This window comes from Diospyros lotus, chromosome 3 (assembly GCF_014633365.1).
Source record: "Diospyros lotus cultivar Yz01 chromosome 3, ASM1463336v1, whole genome shotgun sequence".
Taxonomy (NCBI): Eukaryota; Viridiplantae; Streptophyta; class Magnoliopsida; order Ericales; family Ebenaceae; genus Diospyros; species Diospyros lotus.
Genome location: NC_068340.1, coordinates 34,392,236 through 34,415,022, shown reverse-complemented (window position 1 = coordinate 34,415,022; position 22,787 = coordinate 34,392,236). Strand labels below are relative to the sequence as shown.

The following is a 22,787-nucleotide window of genomic DNA, read 5'->3' as shown; positions in this document are numbered from 1 at the left end:
TCTTAAATATGGTAATTGATTCTCAGGAGAAATATGTAAAGTCATGTATAGATAATCAATTTTAAAAATTTGATTATTATCATTTATATAATTAATTGATTATTTAAATTATCCTTATTTTATATATAGTTTAATTAATTTAAATTTATTTTGTATATTTTTAAAGTTATAATTTTATATATAACTTAAATGTTATAATTTTATTTTTCAACTTTATTATTTTTTTTTGTTACTTCTTAAAAATGTGACCTGTTTTAAATGTGATAATTGATTGCCAGGAGAAATATGTAAAGTCATATATGGATAATCAATTTTGAAAATTTGATTATTATCATTTATATAATTAATTGATTATTTAAATTATTTTTATTTTATATATAGTTTAATTAATTTAAATTTAGTTTCTTATAATTTTAAATATTATAATTTTATATATAACTTAAATGTTAAAATTTTATTTTTTATTTTTTTTGTTACTTCCTTAAAAATTTAATCTGTTTTAAATGTGATAATTGATTGCTAGAATAAATATGTAAAGTCATGTATGAATAATTAATTTTAAAATTTTGATTATTATCATTTATACAATTAATTGATTATTTAAATTATCTTTATTTTACATACAATTTAATTAATTTAAATTTATTTTTTATAATTTTAAATATCATGATTTTATTTTTCAACTTAATTGATTATTATCATTTATTTAATTCTCATTTTTCCCATTAGTCTACTCCTAAGATGTGCTATATGTTGGACTTGGGGAAATTAAATACAAATTAAATTTATGTTTTGAAAATTATGTTAAGTGAGTAAGATTCAGATTGTGTGGCAAAACGTGAGAAAAATAAAAACTTAATAGTGGCATGTGATTTGATAAATTGAGAAAAATAGGAGAATTTGAAGGAAAAAAATTAATAAAAAAAAAGCAAATATATATCTCTCTTATTCCCCTCAATTCCTGTTCAACCCTTTCATTTCCTCTCTTCTCCTTCCTCAATTTTTCTTCTCAAATTTTCCCTTCTTCTTTTCTTTTATTCAGTAAATTTTAACCGTATTTTTTTTACCCAATTTGGTCTTCGGGTGTAACATAACACCACTATTCTATCAAGTGAGGGATGTGAATGCAATTAAGAAAAACTAAGCCTTGAGGGTTCGTGTGATACGCACATATGAGACAACTGCACGTGAAAATAAAAAAAAAAACGTATAACCTTGAATGCATATTTCAGAATAAAGAGGTTGGTTATCATTTATTCTTTTTTTTTCTGTTATTGTGTAACTTTTGTATTTTTTTACGCATTGCTTATTGTATTACATGTTAATTTAGGTTTATTTTTTACATGATTTTGGGATAAAGTTATGTGCTTTTAATTATTCATTTTTTTTAAAATTATTTTGTGTACATTAGTGTTGTTTGCTTTCTTTAGTTATTTTAAGCTTTCTTTTATTATTTTAATTTTCTGTTATCGTCCAATTTTTATATTTTTTGTGTTTTTTTATTTGAATACATGTTATTTTAGTTTTTTTTTCTTTTTAAATATTTTTCGTGTTCTGCATGTGTGCTTTTAATCATTTCTGTATTTGTTTTTTATTTTGTGTGGATTAGTGTTGTTTTTTGTATTACAAAATATTTTATGTTTTTCCCTTTAAATATTTTTCGTGTTTTGTATGTGTGCTCTTAATTGTTTCTGTAAATTTTTTTATTTATTTTGTGTGGATTAGTGTTGTTTTTTGTATTACAAAATATTTTTTGTAATTTTTTTCAAAAATTTCTATACATTAGTGTTGTTTACTTTGATACATATGTATTACAAAATATGTTCTTTAATTTTTTACTTTACAGAATATTTTCTTTAATTTTTATAGATTCTGTTGCTTAGTCTTTATTTCATATAGATTAGTATTATTTATTTATTGTTTTCTTACATTCCTTTGGCTATGGATTTTGTGGTTTTAGTTGTTCGATAGCCTTTTTTTTTCTACTTTATTTAGTTTCTAGATATTACTGTTGTTTTTTTGATACATGTGTGTTACTATTGCTTTATTTAATTCTACAAATTCTGTCAATTAGTTTTAAGCCCCCATTTTCGGATGCTCTTTCGGGTTCAAGATGTGTGCTTTAAGTTGTTCGCTAATCTTCTATTTTTTTTATTTAGTATTTAGTGCAATTTATGTTTTTGCATGTTTTCGTGTGGATTTTGTTTTAAATTTTTTAAATGGTTTAGTTAGATTTTAAGTTATTGTTTACCTTTTCATTTGTTAATTAATGTTTCTATTATCCACAAAATTCCTTAATGTATGGTTTTTTTGCAAGGTGGGGGGATTCACGCCACTATTAGGCAAGCTTTGATTCAAACTTTCAAGCCATTGCTCAAGGAAGGAAATCTATATGCTGTGCGTAGCTTCGTTGTTGCCTCAAATAGCATGTTGTTCAAGACGATAACTCGTAAATACAGAATATTTTTCCAAAACAATACACAAGTTACTAAATTTTTTGATGACAAATTTCCTAATCAGATATACATGTTCAAGCCTTTTAAGGAAATCCTTGCATTGACTAAAAAAAAATAATATTGAGTTATTTGGTAGGCTTCGACAGTTATTTTACTATAGGAATTATCTTAATCTATTTTATGTGTGATCATTCGTTTAATTATTGATGATACGTCTTTTTTTCTTTTGTTACCAAACCTAATTGGTGAAGTCGTTGCCTAAGAGAACCTTAAGACTAAGGAAATATCTGGACAAAAGACTAATTTAATTAATATTGTGGTTCAGGATTTTGAGTTAGATCTCCGTCTAATTGTTTTGTTCTGGTCAATTTAATTATTTTTTTCTAGTATTTTATGTTCCTTAATCTAAGTTATTTTTATCTTATAGGAGGAATCGGCTACCATGTACCTTATGGGATGACTACTTATGTAAGATGAGTTCCCATTTAGATATTGTTAATGGAGAACTAGTTGTATTTATTATGCAACTATGTTGTGTGAAAAAATATAATGGTCTTTATACTTTTATCTCTACAGATTATTTTTGTTGATTTGGTTTTTTTATGATTTTCAAGTGCATTAAAAAATCACATTTTTTATTGCAAAGATTATAAGAGTTTGTAATACCTTTCACATAACTAAGGTAGTGGTGAATGTGTCGATTGACAAGATCAATGAATTTCATAAAAAGTATATTCTATTTCTATTATAAAAGACTTCTCTAATGACAAATATTTTTTGTTTTGGTATGAAAAGAAAATAAATAATAACAGCTAAGTGGATAATTCATGTTTGCTTTTTTTAAATGGACGTAAGGTTAAATGTTGAGAAGGATGGTAGCTCCTAAAGAATTAATCATCTATCTTCATCATCAGTCTACACTATTACTGATTAGCTTGCTAGTGGGAATGAAGTCATAAAAATAATTAATCAACTGATTGAGACTGGGACAGTAGCCTATGTTGGATTTATATTGCCTTGTCTTTGATAGCTTAATTTGTGCATTGACTTCTTTCCCTCCTCAAAATTTTTAAATGTATTTTTTTTTTATTTCCTAGCTTGGAAGTTTCTAGATACTTGCCACCATTGTTGCGGTTGAAACTGATCGAGAATGGTGCTATTTACGTTGCAAAAAATATCCTAAGAAAGTTAACTCTGTTGAGAAAAAGTTATACTATAAGCATTGTGACTGCTACGATAAGACGGGTTATGAAATGTCATTTACATTCAATTGTCATGTTTCAAGTTTTTTTTACCATGATGAAGGAGTACTAACAAATGTACCATGCGTTTAATTGAATTTTATTTTACGCCAGGTTCAAGCAGCAATGCAACCTTTTTGGTATGAGACCGTGAGTGTGGAATTGTTTGAGAAAACTATGGTCGATGTAAATGATGAGTTGCGTAAGGTATTGGTAAATGTGTACAAATTTTCCCCCAAACATGTGCTTGATTTTTTTTGCATTAAAACAAAGTTCTTTTGTTGTTTCAGCAAGGGTGTAATACCCCATGTTTAGATAAGGCTGCCACGTAATTTTAATAAGTTTAGAATACCGAAAAATGGATTTTATTGCAATTTTAGGTACCAAATCAACTACAAGGAATGCCTCGGAGTGAAATTGTCTAAGAAAAATGATATAGTCTCGATATGCGTTCCAAGTTAAGATTTATGGTGGCGAAAGAAATCAAATTCGGAATAGTTTTCGGTACAGCTAAAATACAGCTATCATTTAGGCTGTAAAACCGAATCGTTGTAGGAGACTCTCAAAAAATCAACGGAACCCTAGGAGGGCTTCGGTTTTGCATAACGATCAACCCTTCAGTAGTTTGGGGATGAAACAATAGCCCGGTAAGGTCACTGGGGCAAAATCGTCCTTTTTAACTAAGAATTGGATTATTAATCTTGCATTTTCAGTATTGTAATGCAAATAAATTCGATAATTAAGGGCATAGTTACAATTAGATAATTATTTAAGTGAAATGGAAATGAATTTTTAGAATTTTAATATATAATTTTATTATATAATATAGGATTATATATATATGTATATAAAACGAGCTGTGCGCGGTGTGAGGCTGCCCATGCTGCAAATGTAATGGCTTCGCGAAGCTTCTGTGAAGCTTTAATAGCCGAGATTTTGGCCGCAAAATAGGGAGATTGTGGCAGCAAGATTTAAGAATATCGCAGCAAAATCTGTGGAGATTTTCATATTAAATGATGTGCGTGGTGGGCAAGCTTGTAACAGTGAAGCCACTGCCTATAAATTGAGATGCATTTGGCCCAAATTTAAAGCAGCAAGAAAGTGGGAATCAGGGAAAGAAAGAGCGAGGGCCGAGAGGGAGAGATCGAGTTCGGGCTGGGCAATGAGAGAGAGAGAGAGAGAGAGAGAGCTAGAAGAAGGTGGGTCGTGGCTATGGCAGCCGCGACAGTGAGCTGGTCGCGAAGCAGGGCAAGCTTGCGAGGAGGCAAGGACGGCTGTTGATGGTGCCCTTGGCAGTGGTCGGCAAGGCCGAAGACGGCAATGGAGGCTCGAGAGGCGTCTGGAAACAGCAAACTCGCGGCCATGGCAGCCATGGCCGCGAGCTCACCGAGCTGGAGCAGCTACCACGATAATGGCAGCAAGGTGCGGCAGCAATGACGGCTCGCGGAGGCCAGCGTGGAGCAGCCGACAGCATCGGCGGTGGCCGTTGGGGCAATAGTGATGGCCGACGGAGCGAGGCCGTGCGCGGGCATGGCTGTCACGAAGAAGAAGAACGAGCAGAGGAGTTGCAGGGGAAGGACGGAAGGAAGGAAGAAGAAGAAGAAAAGAAGAAGAAGAAGAAGAAGAAGAAGAAGATGAGGAAGAGAAGGAAGAAGAAAAGAAAAGAGGGAATAGTGCGCGGAGCAGGGGAGCGGGAGGTTGAAGAAGAAGTAAGGAAAAAAAATAAAAGAAAAAAAGGAAAAGAAAAGAAAAGAAAAAGAAAGAAAAAAAAAGAAAATAGAGAAAATATAGGAAAAATCCTAGAAAATTCCCGAAAAGTAGGAAATTAGGTCCCAGCAATATCCCGAAGATTTTGGCAAGAAAAATGGCCCGAGCACGTTTTTCGAGAATACGGCACGCATACCGAGAAAATCTGAGATGCTAAGTTAAGGTGAGTAAAATCCTTAAAAGATTTCAAAAATTCTAGAATATTATTTTATGAATTGTCGTAGTGGAATATTTGAAAACATATTTTTAGAAATATTTAGTTTGGATTTATTAAGGAAAATTAAGAAGAAATAGACAAAAAATGATAGAAAATGCTAGAAATTATGGAAAAATATGTTTTAATGTTTATTTAAATAATTATGGTGATTAGGGTACTTTGAGGTTGAAGTTGAAGAGACTTGTGCAAATTTTGAAGTTGGCACGCAAATCGAGGCGATGCACGAGGCAAGACACGGATATCGAGGTAGCCCAATAAGCTATAGAAGGTAAGTGGTACTTTCTCGAAAATGTTTTCATCATATTGACATGCCGTGAGATGTATCCATCACGTAGACTGCATACATGACTATAAAATGCATAAATACACGTTGATATCATCGATCACACGCATATAAGGCCGTAGGGAGTACGAACTGGCGCCGCTGCCTTACCAAGGGTGCACCCATACACCCCGGCTTCGAAAGAGGTGGCCGCTAAAATGGTAGGTAGCATGAGGGGTGCAGTTGACACCTACGATGAAAGACATTGCATACACTCATAACATAGCATTATGTACCCTTACTTAGATGGTTCATCATCTAACTTGGGTTCGCCCCTGGAACATTCAACGTTCCAGTCGGGACTTGCAGAGATGATTCCGAAATTGGTGATATGTGGTGACGCGAGACGTCGAAAAGCGAGTAAATGTACCATGTTATGTTAGTAGTCTAAGAATTATGTACATTGTATTTATTGTCAGACGCTTATAAATTAACTTTGTAATGAATGTCATGTCTAGTTATTATTATATGAGCAGGTTCGATTCAGCTTCCGCTTTGTATTTATTTCTAGTGTAGATATCTCGCACTAGATAAGGTCTTAGGGAATTTCGGGATAATGTAAAGATAAAAAAATATATATATATATAAAAAAATAAACCAAATTTCCTAAGGCATAACACGCCCTGAATAAGTGGACTATTACAAAGGGAATGAAAAAGGTATCTCGATTGAGTTTGAGTCATTGAAGAGAAAGAAATTTTGTTTAGGGTGCAAGTTCGAGTTGAGAATATTTGCAAACATAGTTAAGTTTTTAGTGTGATGAAGTTGGCAGTTAACCCTAATTTGATCTCTAAGTGCATGAGTATGTTATAAGCAAATCATGTTAGTATAGTGTTTAAGGTTTGCAATGTGTTAAGAATTACTATATGCTAAAACATGTTCTAATGCGTGATGCCCACATTTCTTAACAACAAAAGTGTGATCTTTATTCAAATATTGAAAATATCGAAATTGAGAAGGAAAATGTGTTTCATTAATTTTCAAAATTTAATATCTATATTTGTAAAATAAGTTTGGGAGTTCTTAATATGTATGTCATAAGTTCTAATCAATGACATTATATTATAGTTTTCTTTATCTAATGATGAGGTTACTACGTCGCTAAAATCGAGTCTTGAGTTATCAGATACATTGGAAAACCAAGAAGGGTGTTCTCCCAATAGGGCTCTTATTGGCAATTTGTCGACTAATGCAACTAAGAAGATTCGATCGATGATTGAAAAAAGTTTATCTGATTGATTTTGGATTACAATATATATTTTTTTTTTATGACCTATTCCTATAAAACTTTTGAGGTTGTTTTGTTAACTGTCGCTGAATTTTATTTATTGGCTTTTATTGTAATTTTTTATGCAAGGCACACTTGGTTTGCTAATTTTTTATTTCTAAATATTTTGGTTGTTATTGGATTTATGTCTAGATAATTTGTTTGATCTACATGTTTTTGTTTTCTTTTATTATTTAGTATTTTTTCTTTTTTTACTGATTCACACTTATTTATTTATTCATTTTTTATATTCTTTCACTTCTATTTATCTGTGCATGATTTTTTAGTCCACTAATTTATAGTGGGTGTTTAACATTTTTAAGTACATTTCTAACTACATTCTTTTTTTTTTCATTATACAAATTATTCATTTCAACAACGTATTGCACAAGAATTTGTCATAATTCAGCTATAATTTGATAACATACACAATATAAAAATCATAGCAAATAGAGTGAGAAACATCTTCAATCAAATAATTAAAGACGGACGACCAACGAATTCGATGACAAATGTAGTGTATAAGGAAGTCTTTCAAAATTTGTAATTCTTTTGTTGTATTCTCATGATTGTAACATAATTATTTTATTTATTTTTTATTTTTTTATTGTGATATTTATTTGTTGTAATTATTAAATTATATAATTTTTGCTTTAATATTTTTTTTTTCTCATGCCAATTAGACCGGCGGATATTTGGTTGGGGGGGGGGGGGGGGGGGTGGTTTCATGCCATCATGCGGGGGTGGGCACAAAACTGTCATGCCATCATGCGGCCGCCGTGCCATGGGCCTCTCTCTGCCCATTCCCACCTGCTCCTCCCTCAATCGTCCCTTCAATTTCTTTTGACTTTGGCTTCTTTAAGAAGCTATTCCCATGTCAGCCCTCCCTTTGATGTGTCCTTGTACGTACGTGTAAACAAAAAATTTAAATACAAATTTATTAAAAAAAAAATGAAAATGGGTTTTTTTTAGATCTTTAGCACAATCCATATATTCGAGCTCGATCCAGAATTTAATTGAATAGATGTAATAGATGTATCTAGGGAGAATTCACTTTGAATAAAATTTAACAATTATAATTTATATTTTAATTTTTTAAAGTAAGATTTTAATAAATGATCATTCCTGTGGATGAAAATTTGTTTAAAAAAAATCAACTACTATTCTAAGGTCATTAGTTCAAATATTGTTAGTGTAATTATTTTTTATTTTTTTAAGTAAGATACATAAGGATATTTTCGAATAACACGTATACATGAATTTTATTCGTATTTCATTTTTATGGTATATAATATGTGGCATTTTATATTATTATGTTGAATGACTTATAATCTCTAAGCCATTGATATTCTCTTTGAAACCCTTAATTAAGCTGTTGTCAACGTTTGCCCTTTTGTATATAAAGCAAAGTGAAATGCAAGCAAAGAGATTATTTAATGAACAAAAACAAAAGATGAGAGAAAGAATCATTGTTGAATCCTAATCTTTCAAAGGTATTTATCTTTTTATTGATTTTCATGGGATTGAGTGTGAGAGATCTATAGAATATTGTATTGAGAATGCAGGAATCGCTTGTTTGATGTAAGTGTTGCATTTGTATCATCTTCTTGATCTGATTGCTGGTTTTGATTTCTTATATTTTCTCTGTAAATTTATTGTCTCTCATATTAGTGGATTGACTAAGGGTGAAATCTCTATCATGAGTATGATTTTTTTTGGGATCTGAACATGCAAACGCCATGTCCCTCGATTTTGTGTGCGTCAAAAGAGGATTTTTATTCATACAATCATATATATTTAAAAATATATTTATTTTCATATTACTTATAAATATTTTAATAAAATAAAATTATTAAATAATATATTTTTGTTGTTGTCAGAATACAATAATTGAAATTTGTTTGTTTCGGAAAAACTTAGTAAAAGTTGACGAAACTAAGCGAAAGAACAATGTCTGCTTAAAATGTGTTACTCAAAAGGGGTCACATAAAATGGTGGCTTGGAAAAGAAAAGGGTATTTGGGTGTGAGAAGCCGAAAGGAATCCAAGGGAGGAGTTGTGTGAAAAGGTATTCTGAATGAGTCTTCAAGAAAGTTGAAGGTCTTTCGAACTACAAGCTAATAAACAATCAAAAAACATGTGGGGAAGGGTTACAGGTGTTTATACCCTTAAAACAATAAGGACACGTGACACACACACACACAAAAACACATGGCACTACTATTCGAGTGAGGGTGCCCCATTGTTCATGGATTAGGTTTCGAGAGGACCTTGGTGGGCAAGCTTACGAGAAAGTTAGTTATTGAAAGCTCTTTGAAAGACTAAGTAAGTATTTGAGAAAACTAGTATCTTTGGAAGGCTACTCAATTCTTGAGGGAACGAGGTTTCTAAATACCCTTTTTGGGATAAGGCATTCTTTCGAGCTTGAATTAATTTATTCGGGAGAACTCCCTTTGAGGCCCTTTGGAGGAAACCTTGTATAGGGCATATTACAACATTTTTGTAATCATAAGTTATACACATATATGATTAATTTTTATATGTAATTTAGTTTTAATATATTTATATATAATTATCAGTTTTATGTAATTTTTAATTATTTAACATTCTAATTTAACTCAACTTCAGCATTTTACCAATTGGTTATAATTAAAACTCACTTCAACTTGATAACTTTTATCTAATTAGACTCACTTCTATCTTTATTTAGCTTACCACACCTCAACTGACTTACCTTATCTCATGGCTAGACACGACATTTGTCCATTATTTTAAAATAATATAATTTAAGTGAGAATGATATTCTGACGATTAACATTATATTTTTAAATGTAACCTTATAATAGTGAGAGCCGACCCAACTGTAAGGTCAGATAGGCATTGCTTCAGACTCCCAATTTTGAAAGATCCCACTTTCAAAAATTCATAATTTTTTAATAATAAATATTTTATTAAAAAATTAAATACAAAACACTAATTTTATATTCCCCTCCCCCTCTTTGTTCAAATTTGTATCGTTATTCTGCCTAATTTTGTAGTGTTCATAATTCTTAATTCTTAAACCTATTCATTAAACCCACTTTTCAATGTTCCCTCTCTCTTTCTCTCTCTTAGACTCTTAGAATCTCAATTAAACTCATTTTTTTTCTATTTTCTATCTCCCTACAATCTAGCTCACTGGCTCTGTGCGTGTTCTTCTTATTCACTTCTTTAGTTCACTTCTTCTTCTCTCTTCTTAGTGCCACTCCCTCTGTCTTGCGAACACTTGTTTGCTTGCTTTAGAGTTTAGGCTTCAGACTCAATTTTCACAAACTCACAGTGCGATTTGTAGCCTCACTTCAAGCCTTCAACTTCAATCTTCTAGGTTTGCCGCTTCGACATACTGTAGACAGCAACAACAACATCTATATTCGGTAACTTTGATTTTTTTTTTTTACTACTTTTGTTTTTGGGTGTATAACATATGTTATTTTTTGGGTTTTTATATTTTTGTGTGGGTATTTTTCTAACTTTAATTTGTTGATTGTTATGTTGTGATTATTGATTAACAGCTAAGCTAGCTATGTTTCTTTTATTTTTGTCACTCTTCAACCAATATGCATCTCCAACTATTTTTATTTAGCATAGATGATTTGAGATGTAGTCTAATATAAATTTATAATACATTTTTCATGGGTCTAATGTAATTTTTTTGAAAAAAATCATTAGGTTATTTATAATATTTAATTAAATTACTCATCTAATTTATAACTAATAATTGTAATAATTGAATTAACGTATCTCTACCAATAATATTTGTTTACCCATAGTATTTGATGTTGAATACAAATTTAGTAAAATTAAATGATGTTTTCAATTTTTATTTTTTAAAAATTAATAAATTAACAAAAAAATGACATCAATTATGTAATTGATTGAAATAAAAAATTAATAAATTTTGTATTTGATTAAAATTCAATTTTTTTTTAATTTAATGAAATGATGATTTTTTTTAAAAAAATATGTATTATTTATTTTTGGTAAAAAAATTAATACTTTTGAAAAAGACTCAATTTTTTTTTTTTTTTTACCTAGAGCCCCAAATGGATTGAGCCGGCTCTGATAACAGTACACATTTCATATAAATTAAAACCTTAGTCCTAGTATTAAAAAAGTTAAAAATTTATTACATAATTAAAAGTAAAAAATTACTTAGTAATTGACCCTAAAATATATAAAAACTTGCAAAGACACCTTTAGACTGGTGTGGTGCATCTCAAAGAAACCCAATTACAGGCTCTTGTGATGGAGAACTCTCAAAGCTGGTGATGGCATGGTAGCCTACCACCAACTATTGCTATAGATGAGAAATAATAAAGAAATGGCACTTTGCCTATTTGAAAAGAAAAACAATTGTAATTTTCTCACATTAAAGAGAAATCGATATATATATATATATATTTATAGTCAATGACATCAAATGAGGTTTTTGTCATTTTTTAAATATAAAAAATATTTGTATATTTTACTAAATCTTAGGGTGTGTTTGATTGGAATTATTTTTTATGAAAAATGTCACATCAATGAAAAATTTTCTATGCTTGCGCGTTTGATTACTTAACATTTTTTATGAAAATTTTTTATGGTACAACACATTAAAATATTTTTTGGCTAATTTTCCATAGAAAATTATAACTAGGGTAGATGTGGGAATTGTTTTCCACGGAACTGAAAAATATTTTCCTTTTCATCTTTTTCCAATCAAACACACTTTTAAAGTAGTGGATGAAATTTATCCTTTTCATTTAATAGCCAACTTATTACTTTAAATCATGTTATTTAATTAATATCACGTGCTAAAAATCAAGATCCCTTTTAATACAAATTAATAGTAATATAGTTTTCATGTAAATTAAAAATAATAATACTATTCATGTTTAGTGAAAATAAATAACGATGATGTGATAATTTATATAAATTATATTTATTGGTACATAACTGTGTAGTTGCATAAAAAAATAAAAGGACGCCTAACAAATACAATTCATATACACTGCCATATTATCGTTGTTCATCTCTACCAGAGACGAATAACATTATAACATTAAAAGTTTAGATGATATATTAAAAAATAAAAAAGTGAATACATAATTAAAAATACAATAAAACGCGGTAATTTTTTTTTAATGAACCCTTTAAATTATATCCTACCAAGGATTAGAACTGATTTGGAAATGAATTATAAAAACTCAAATTAATTCGATCCAAACACGGTCTTCCTGTCTGTTTCAAATGAGAATTGGCAAGGGGGACGGTGTTGCGCTGGCCCCGTTTTTCTGTCCCCTCTTTCTTCTATCTTAACTCTTAAGCAAAATCTCTCTCTCTCTCTCTATATATATATATAGTACACATATCATTCTCAGTGGGTGAGAGAGCGTCTTTTCATTGCTTTTTGACTATAATGACTGACCCTACTTTGTGCGCTTTCGCTTATTGCTTTACAGCTTTCTGTGTATTTCTCGCAGGTTTCTTGCTTGGTAACCAAGCATGCTATAGAGCAGTGGTTTTAAAAGTGCGTTCTTCTTGGCAGCCTGTTCCGAGTAACGGACACTCGCTCTTTACTCTCTCTCTCTCTCTCTGCTGTCTGTGTTTGGGGTTGCGCTGGAGATACAGAGAGCGGCACTTTTGATGTCGTTGTTTTGTGGTGCTAGTACGTGTTACAACTGAGGGCTCGCCAGACCTTTCGATTATTCTCTGTGAGTTTCTCGATTCTCTTGCTGTGATGTGCGTTGATTTTGGGTATTGGATTAATCTGCAATTTAGGTTTTGTTGATATGCGACCTCAGCTGTATGTCGAACCACCCTACAACACAAAGAAAGAAAGATGCTCTGTGAATGCATTTGTTGTGTGTGGAAACCAAATAGAATTCGTCCCACTGTTATTCGAAGCTGAAGTGATGTTTGCGTTCACAGGCGTTGTTTTAAGAGAAAAACCTAGAAAGAACCGCAAAGAAAAAGGAAAAAGAAAAAAATGGAGGAAGTTGAAACGGCAACGAGTGGAAGCCGAGAGATATTGTCCGGTCCACTGCCTTTTGCTAGAAGGTGATCCTTGGAGTTGTGTCTTGAAGAAATGGTGGTTCACTTAAATTATTGGTTTTCAAACTTTGGCTTATCAATCTGTTTTGCAGTTACCAAATGGAAGCATTGGCAAAAGCCATAAAGCAGAATACGATTGTGTTCCTGGGTACAGGGTCCGGCAAAACGTTGATTGCCATAATGCTTCTTCGCAGCTATGCATACCTTCTCCGAAAGCCTTCGCGCAATATTGGGGTTTTCTTGGTGCCTACTGTTGTTCTGGTCCCCCAGGTATGTCAACCGTTCTTTTTTCTTGTTTAGGACCCTTGTTATTTATTTGGGTAATTGATTTAGACCGGACATAATAATTGTACATCTGATCCTTGTTATTGTTTATAACAATACCCGTAGCAAGCTGAAGCCGTGGCGATGCACACAGACCTCAAAGTGGGCAAATATTGGGGAGAGATGGGAGTTGACTATTGGGACGCCAGAATCTGGAGCCAACAAGTGGATAATTATGAGGTGTTAGTTGGTCTTTTCTTTCCTTTTCTTTTTTATGTGGTTCTTATCACTTACATATGCTCAGTGCTCTGTGACTTTTTGTTTGTTTAAGTTTATTAAGACCATATCTACTATGTTATTTGTTCTCTGTGCAAATGCTAATTAAGGATCATATCATTTTTGTAATTTGTTTTAGATTTTGAAGTCATATACTTTCCATAGTCATTTTATCATATTTAGGTGTGTTTCATAGTCAATTTTTGTTAACATGGTAGTTTTACATTTCAGGTGCTTGTGATGACACCCATGATCTTGCTCAATGCTTTGAGGCATAGATTTTTGAGCTTAGATATGATCAAGGTTTTAATTTTTGATGAATGCCATAATGCTAGAGGAAGACATCCCTATACTTGCATTATGACGGTGGGTTGCTATTTCGTTATATTCTTTATTGCTATTTACTCCACTTCAGTCTGATGATGGTGGGAGCTAAAAATTAAACTTTCAACTTCCTGTTGTTTTGAGTTTGTCTTATACTCATGCATGGATTTTAATTTAGTCTTCAAAAATGACTTTAGAGGCTTTACACCCAATTATAGAAAAAAATGAGATGATCTAACATGAAATAATCATTTAACAATCTAGACGGCTTATGTGTTGGTGACCTATTTGTATTTTGTTTCTAATACTTCTAGTTCTAGTGATCTACCATGTTGTCTCTTATCCTAGTGAGTTTTGGTCGACCTTTTGGACTATGATACCAATGAAAAAAAACTAAGAAATGTTATCGTATGTGATGACATGTTCTTTACAAACGAGGTAACTAATAAGAATGTCCAAGGTAAATGGAAAACTATCTCCCAGACTCACAAAAGAACAAATGTGGGGCCTACAAAGAAAATATAACAGAATTGACCTGTTTGAATGCCTCAAATGGATGGATATGTTGTTCTGTAGCCTACTTGTGATATGAAAGAGGCATAAATTGAAACCAGCAAAAACAGAATGCTTGATTATTTAATTCTAGAGGAATAGGGAAGAATATATACACAAAAGGGTCCCTTTATCTTATCTCCTATAATTTAGGAGAAGATTTATGATTCATCTCCTAAAAACTAGGAACAAACCAAACTTAAAATACAAACTTTAAATATAAATTTACAACAACTACTCTACAAGGATAATGAATTATCCTTATCTTATCAATCTCCTATTTGAATTTCAAATCTTCTTGATCTCGTCCAACATAAATAAACACTAAATGAGTTGAAAACCCGGTGAACAAGCAACACAAACTCGGTTTTAAGAAAGAAAAGATTTCTTACAATGGCATGAATGAAAAATTTAATTTAATTTTAAACCAAAATTTTCTGTTTTAAGAATTTTTTTTCTTTTTCATATATTAACATAAAACTAAGATTTTTTATTGGCTAGGCCAATGTATAACAACTTTGTCAGTGGTTGGCACAACGCCATTGATTTGATAATTTCCAGATCTTTGAACTTGTTCTTGTATTGTTATTAGTTCTGCTTTAGTTGGTCTTGGCAGCCAACCTTTTTAGCTCTTTAGACAACATAGTCGACCGCATAGTTGATTCTTGTCCTGACTTGGACGGAGGCAGACATCCAAGTCCTTGAATGCACTAGATTATTACTTTTATTTTTAGTTAAAAGTTTTATTTTCTTGATTGATATTTCGGCACTATGGGTAGCTTCATACGCAGTAACGAACAGTTATGCATGGTAATTGGCAGTTGTGTATGGTAACAGCGATCGCCACTCCCACTTCCTTTACCTCCTCTACTTCACTACCTAACAAAGGCTATATCAACCACTGTTTTGGATTATCATTTGAATATCAGAATTCAAGTTTCTCTATTTCTCTTCAATTGTCTCCCTATTTTCTCCCTGTTCCTCTTTTATTTCCCTCTCTCTTTCAATTATATTTTTGAAGAAATCATAGTTAAGATTGGGTTATTGACAATTGTCCATCTCAATTGCCCAGTACTACCTTACATTACATTGGCCCATCCATTTTAGCCCATCCTCACCCCACTTGAGTTCCCTTTAGTCCTTTACGATGATGTTTTATCTTTCATTTGCTTTGACTTAAACCATTTATTAGGCAGCCTCCTTGACTCATTACTCACCCTATTCTCATGCCAAACATACTTATCCAAAACATCAATACCATATATTGCAATGCATAGCACAAGTGAATATAATATAGATATCAAAAACTCCAAATTGCATAGTGAAACAAGCTTTGAAAATCTCGAAAGCTTACTTAGAAAATACATTGATCTAGGGTATCAATATATATACAATACATGCTATCTTTTCTCCTAGAAAATAGAAGAAATATTAGACTACATATCTCCTAAAAATTAGGAGTGTTTATTGTCATGACCCCAAGGAAACGTCAAGGATATAATAGTCATATGAATTATAGGTTTCTTATTTTGATTATATTGTTGTTATAGCAGTTAGTATATCTAATTGTAAGCCTAAATAGGCTTGAGTAGTTAGAGAATGGCATGCTTATGATAATTGAATTCCACTTTCCCTAAATCAATTTCCCCGCGTTCTCTCTCTCTATAAATCTTTTGCAATACTTGCTGTCTCTTCCTCTCTTTCAATCTAATCTCTCTCCATTTCTTTCAAATTCCCTTCCTAAACCATAGCCAAACCCTAGGGTCGTAACATTTGATATCAGAGTCGACAATTCTCGACGGTGATTCAAAAGTTTTTAATAGTAACCAAGGCGATTTAGTGAAACTAAGACTGGCGGAATTCCAATGAATTGTAGGCAAAGCCGATTCTGTATTTCGATTCGACTTAAATTTTGAAGGGGAAACAGTTGGTAGCTTCGTGGATGTGAATTTTGCTAAGCCTCGACAATTGCATTGTTTAATCTGAAGCTGTTCAAAATTGAAAGACGGAGCAACGTCAGGTGGTAATGACCAAGCTCGAGCAATTCTTGTTTTGATCTTGAAGGTGAAGCGGGGCAGGGGAGTTCTGATAGGGACTCCAAAAAGATTGTAGCAAAGCCAGTGATTTCGGAGCTTGTGCTCGGTGATTGGGTAAGAAGTGAATGTAGGCTTGCGGCGATCTTGAATCTGTAACGGTTGCGAGTTGCTGCAAGCAAGTCCGACAATGGGCAAACCCGTCGTTGTTATGTTCGGAATTTGAAGGCGAATTCTAGCTTGGTTCGACGGTGATCCTCGATGGTGATAAATTTGATTCGTGACAGTGATTCTTGGTTTGACTTGAAGGCAATGAAGAGCCCGTTGATTCTCCACAACAACTATGGCGATTAGATCATCAAATTGACAGGCGACTCCTGCTCCAGATCTCAGTGGATTTCGTTTGAGGTGGAATTGAACTCAAATTTGCAAGGTGAAGCTGTGTGAAGCAAACTTTGGCTCAAAATTGAAGACGACGTTGGCTAGGAGAGTTTTGACTTCATTAAAGTAGATTGTAAACGAGCTGTGATTTTTAGGCAAATTTAGTGCATTCAAGAGCTTCAACATAGTTACGCAGCGGAAGTAGTTCAGAAGCAAGTCATGGACACAAGATTTGAGGAAACATGCACTAAAATAAATAGAGAGTTGGATGAAATTATGATTATGGTGGCCAACCGATTTCAGATTGGCCTTCTAGCGAAGTTACTTTCCAAGCTGAATTTGGACCCTATTATCCAAAGAAAGAGATTAGAGCCGGTGATGGGAGGAGATCTTGACGTTACTTTTCCATGGAGTCAACTTCTAGAGATAAAGGAAAGCTTATGATCCATAGTAGGATCAATTCAAGCAAGCGTTGCAAGCATACCTAATGCTCATAGTTGGCAGACAGGTGGAGTAAAGTTAAATTAGGCTGGAGGTGAGAGATGCAATGAAGAACTCAATCTAAAACAAGAGGGCTCAATAACAAATTATAAGGTTAGGTTTGAGGAATGGAAAGCGCTGATTCTCAACTCCCATCTGACCTTGAATGAGTCTTATTTTGTGTCGAAATTCAGTAATGGTCTCAATGATACGCTGAGGCCTATGGTGAAGATGTGTTGTCCTACTACGATAGAACAAGCGACGGAGAAAGCGAGACTGCAAGAATTGGCACTGGATGCCATTTGCAGAAAGCATGGGATGTCGCCTAGAAGTTACCTTAAGAGCAACCAGCAGAACAAAGGTATTTCTATGGCTAACCGTAGTTTGTAGCAAGAAGTTGATATAGCAACTGAAGTGAATCAGGCACTTTTGGATGCCAAGGAAGGAGGGGCATATACTGGAGATAACAAGGTGACACCAATGAAGGAGAAACTAGTTCAAGAACCGTTGGTGAATGAAAGCAAGCAGGAAATAGCTCAGGAGGAACAAATGACTCAATTGAAGCAAGATGAATGGAAGAAATGTGATGAGTCTAGGAAGATTGTGGAAGGGTTTTTTGTTGTTTTGCTTGTTCAAATTTCCGTTGGAGAGTGACAACATCGAATCTGGTTTTGGCTTGCAGAGCAATTTGAATTCCTCTCTACTATTGGAGATGATATGGTGGAAGGTATGACCGGTCAATTAAAATTAATTTTGATAGCAATAGGGAATGGGTGGGTGGCTGAACTAGGTGTTGCAACAAATCATAGTACTGCTACTTTTGGAGAAAAAGAAATGGAAAGGTAAAAGAAAAGGAAGATACGAGATGAGAACAAAAAAAAATAAAGAAGATATCAGATTGTTAAGGCTGGAAGTGGCTGAAGAACAGGGTCAGCAGCTGTCAATTCTTGTAAGAATTGTTCGAAGGGATTGTCATGACCCCAAGGAATCCCTAGGGATATAATAGTCATACGAATTATAGGTTTCTTATTTTGATTGTATTGCTGTTAGTATATCCAATTGTAAGTTTATAAATAGGCTTGAGTAGTTAGAAAATGGCATGCTCATGAATGATAACTGAATTCAACGTTGCCTCTCTCAATTTCCCTCCTCTCTCTCTCTCTCTCTCTGTAAATCTTCTCCAATGTTTGCTGTCTCTACCTCTCTTTCAGGCTAATCTCCCTCCATTTCTTCCAATTTCCCTTTCTAAACCCTAGCCAAACCCTAGGGTTGTAACATTTATCTCCTAAATAGTAGCAATAGTTTTTTTTGCTTAATCTCGTGTCCTTTTTTGATTATCTATCCCTTTATCTTGATTTATCTGCCATTTAGTTCTTTAAATCTTCTCTTTATCTTCCATCTCATTTATCTTTATCAGCTTCAAAACTCCTCAATCTCGCCACACATGGTTTTGTCATATGTCCTTTTCATTGGCCTTACAAACATCATTGCATCATGCCTTTATCCCACAACGTGCATAGGTTTTATATTTTTTTCCCAAAAATGCCCCCCCCCCAAAAAAAAAAAAAAATTCTATAAATATAACAGTCAATTTGAAAAGAAAGACAAATAATATTAGAAGTAAAAAAAAAAAAAAATAATAAATTATTAAAAATATTTTAATTTTTGAAATATTTAAAGGTATTGAAAATAGAGTATATGAGAAATTTATAAAATGTTAGAAGAATAAAAGATAGTTAAAGGGTATCTATTTTAATTTTATAAATAACAATTAGTTTTTACGGCAGCCCAGAACAATCAATGAGATTCTTTATTTTTTTGTTTAATTGTTCCTTGCCTCAATCCTTGCTTTCTCAAGGATGAAGACTTCAACCAGAAAAATAAAAATGCCAAAGAGCAAACTGTTATCAATATTAATTTTCTTTGTTCTTTTCATTGGTAACAACAATAAGAGTCTCTATCTCTAGGGAGAGCTTTGCTTTAGTAAAGGAAAATAGGAAAACAAAGAGAGAACTTGGAGAGTTGATTGAAGAAAAAAATCAAATTCTTTTACAATTGTGTGACAAGTTTACTTTTATAAGGTAAAAAAGAAAATTTTCACTTTTTATTTTTTTTATATTAGCACTCTTTATGTTGTAGTTAAATTATTTTGGTGTAAAGAATGTTAATTAATTATAATTCTTTGTATTACAGATTATTAATACTCTTTTAATTTCATTTATATTGAAGCTAAATTTATTTTTTAATAGGTTATACTTTTGGACAAGTTTCTTCAACATATCGTGTTACTCTATTAAAATTTATTTGTTTTTGCTACCTTCATTTTTTTTAAAATTTTATTTTAGCTACTCAAATAAATGTATATGTTAGGATACTATACTAAGGTATCTGCATCTGCTAAGCCCGGGTCTTGAACTTGCCGAGTGGGGTCAGCTTACATGAATTCTAGATTTCCACTCATTTCTATCCATTGCCTTTTCTTTTGTTAGACTTGTATACTTAATATCACATCTACGTGTCTCCCAGTTTGTTCTTTTGGGGCTTCCTCGACACTTTTTGTGGCATCTCATGAATTTATTAATAAGCAAAGAAGCAGGTCACAAATATGAGACTCCAAAAGGTAAGGAGTTATTCGTAGAAATTTGCTGAAACAAAATATGTAAGGTGGCAGCCAAGTTGGTGAAAAACCTCAGGTAAGAAGCTGGATTCAAAATCAGTTTTTGGGACTAAATTTAGAGATAAATATCTGCATTTTTAATATGTTATGAGGCATTAAGAGCATTTTATTGGTCAAAGTTTGTGAACGTGGGATTAGTGGTTAATTAAGGAATTAATAGTTAGTTAATCTTGATTAGTAAGCTGTTGAGCAACCCTAGCTGATTCTGTACAGTTTTGGAGGCCTTTAGAAGGTATTATTCTGGCTAGAGAAGAGCCGAGTTAGCTCAAAAGGTGTCACAAGGCAGCAATGCCATCAAGGGATTGATACATGACAGCACAATGGAATGATCCCTAGCAGCATTTTCAGCTGAAGCAAGGAGGTAGGCCTTGCACAAGAAAGATGCCGCCAAATAAAGGCCAGGTGGCAGCCACTGGGGCTGCTACACATTTAGCTGCTTCGGCTGCTTAGGAATGCCTTTAAATAGGCCTTTACTTTCTCATTTCCAACAAGGCAAGTCAGAGTGAGTAAGGATTGTGACTGTCCTTGTGCTTGAGGGATAGGCAAACTTGTAGTATTTTGCTGAGTTTTTCTCCTAGTATAAACCTGAAGCTCAAGATACAGATGTGATTGATTCAGTTGTAGATTTTCTCCCTCTGTTTATGATGTAATAATACTAGGCATTGGTTGAGATGGAACTTCCTGATTTCCATCCTTAGAAACATGTTCTTTCCCAAAGTAATGATATAAGAAAACTGGAGTTGGGGTTGGAAATGCTGATGCTGAGTTCCAATCATTATCTTCCCTTTTATTATTCTGCCCCTGAAGATGATTTTTAAAATTGGGTTGATTTTCCAGAAAAGCGACATTCATGCTGACATGGGTCTTTTTAGTAATTTTCTATATTCAATCAATCTAATCGAGAAAATCTGCAGCTATTCCAGATTATTCGAATGGGCTGTAATTTCTTTACTGTCAAATCATCAGTTTTCTTTATTTCAACATTGAACATGAAGGTTCAAGCCATAAATATGTTGTAATGGTGGTTGTTAATGTTTGGCCAAGTGTGGAGCCTTTAGGTTGTGTGAATGGTGCTAAAGGATAAAGGATGGGCTTGAGCCTAGAAGTAGGTGCACCCGGCGAGTGGGAGAAGGTTATGGTTAGGGGCTGCCTACATGAATGGTGAATGATGATTGCATTGCCATGACACGCCTTACTGAATATTCTATTCTCATGTGTTGCATTTTGACATTCCAAACCATGCAAGGGATGGGGAGACATACTAGCTAGGGGTTGGAGGATTAGAGAAGATATGCAAGGCATATGTATGTACTTTTGGAAGCATGTTTTGTAGAACTTAAACACTGTTGCACTCAGTTGATTATGTGATATAAAATGCTAAGTGTCGTGAATTAAGGCTTTGACTATGTGTGTGGTTGGTCAAATATTCTATAGATTTGAAGGCTTGAATTAGGATATGATCATATCTATGTTACTGTAAATAGAATATTACTCAATTAGGAGATTTGTTTTCATAGTTAAGGAGACATTCTATGTGTATATATGTATTTTCCAGTTCAATGAGATTGTTCCACACTAAGTTTTGGAATCATGTTTGGGATTCTACTGTTTTATCTCTTATGAATAAGTTTGATTAGAGAGTGAAATTATAAACAAATAAAATGAGAGGAGACACTTCTAAAGAGGAGGTTATGGTAAGAGCAAGTCCTACATAATGGAGGACTTTTCATGTCATCACAAGTCAAGGATGTATCTTGGCTTTGCAACCCACGTCGATCTACAAGAGGTGGCAGGTCATGACCATGTGGATACACCCAAAGGTGTAAATCAAATGAGTAGGCTTACCTCATCATGGAGGCATGGCGGTTGCACTTTTGCCAACTAGGTGTTCTCTCTCATGATCTCGTTGGTCTGTCCTTCGTAGTCTTAGGCCATATGGTACAAGTTATTTTTTTTGTAATGTTACAAGCTATTCTTTTTCTTTGCGTTTTCTGCTTCATGTTTTGAAAATCCATACCAGTGTATGGTGGTTTAAAATTGGATATTGTAGCAATGAGTGTTTCTATTCATTTATACTTCTTTCTTTAGGCCTATATGTTTTTCAATTAGTTCAATTCAGTCTCTTTGTGGTATTTGTAACTTGTTAGATTCCAATGAATTTACAGGAGTTTTATCATCGGCAGTTACAAAATAACAATTCCCAGCTGCCTCGGATATTTGGAATGACTGCTTCCCCGGTAAAAGCAAAAGGTACGGAAAGATCTATAGCCTGAATTTTAAATTAATTTTAATGTTCACTAGGTTGATGTTAATGACATCATGTTCATTTTGTTACTTGTTTATTTAGAGAAACCAAGCTTACAATTGTTTTTGATCTAGGGTCTAGCTTGGCATCTACCTACCGGAGTCAGATTCTTGAGCTTGAGAATCTTATGAATTCCAAGGTTTTTTTTTTT

At 32.9% G+C, this 22,787-nt stretch overlaps 1 protein-coding gene across 2 annotated transcripts in view; it reads left to right on the top strand.

The window, feature by feature from the left end:
- Positions 1-12,719: 12,719 nt before the first annotated feature.
- LOC127796164 (endoribonuclease Dicer homolog 2-like) overlaps positions 12,720-22,787 on the top strand; it is a 30,931-nt gene continuing 20,863 nt past the window's right edge. Inside the window, exons 1-7 of one of the 2 annotated variants that reach the window (XM_052328162.1) lie at positions 12,720-13,004; positions 13,222-13,350; positions 13,437-13,614; positions 13,735-13,848; positions 14,116-14,250; positions 22,497-22,581; positions 22,711-22,775. In XM_052328162.1, the coding sequence (XP_052184122.1) occupies positions 13,280-13,350; positions 13,437-13,614; positions 13,735-13,848; positions 14,116-14,250; positions 22,497-22,581; positions 22,711-22,775 (648 nt within the window). In that variant the 5' untranslated portion in view covers positions 12,720-13,004; positions 13,222-13,279. The remainder of the gene's footprint in view (positions 13,005-13,221; positions 13,351-13,436; positions 13,615-13,734; positions 13,849-14,115; positions 14,251-22,496; positions 22,582-22,710; positions 22,776-22,787) is intronic. The other variant, XM_052328161.1, reaches the window with a different exon arrangement.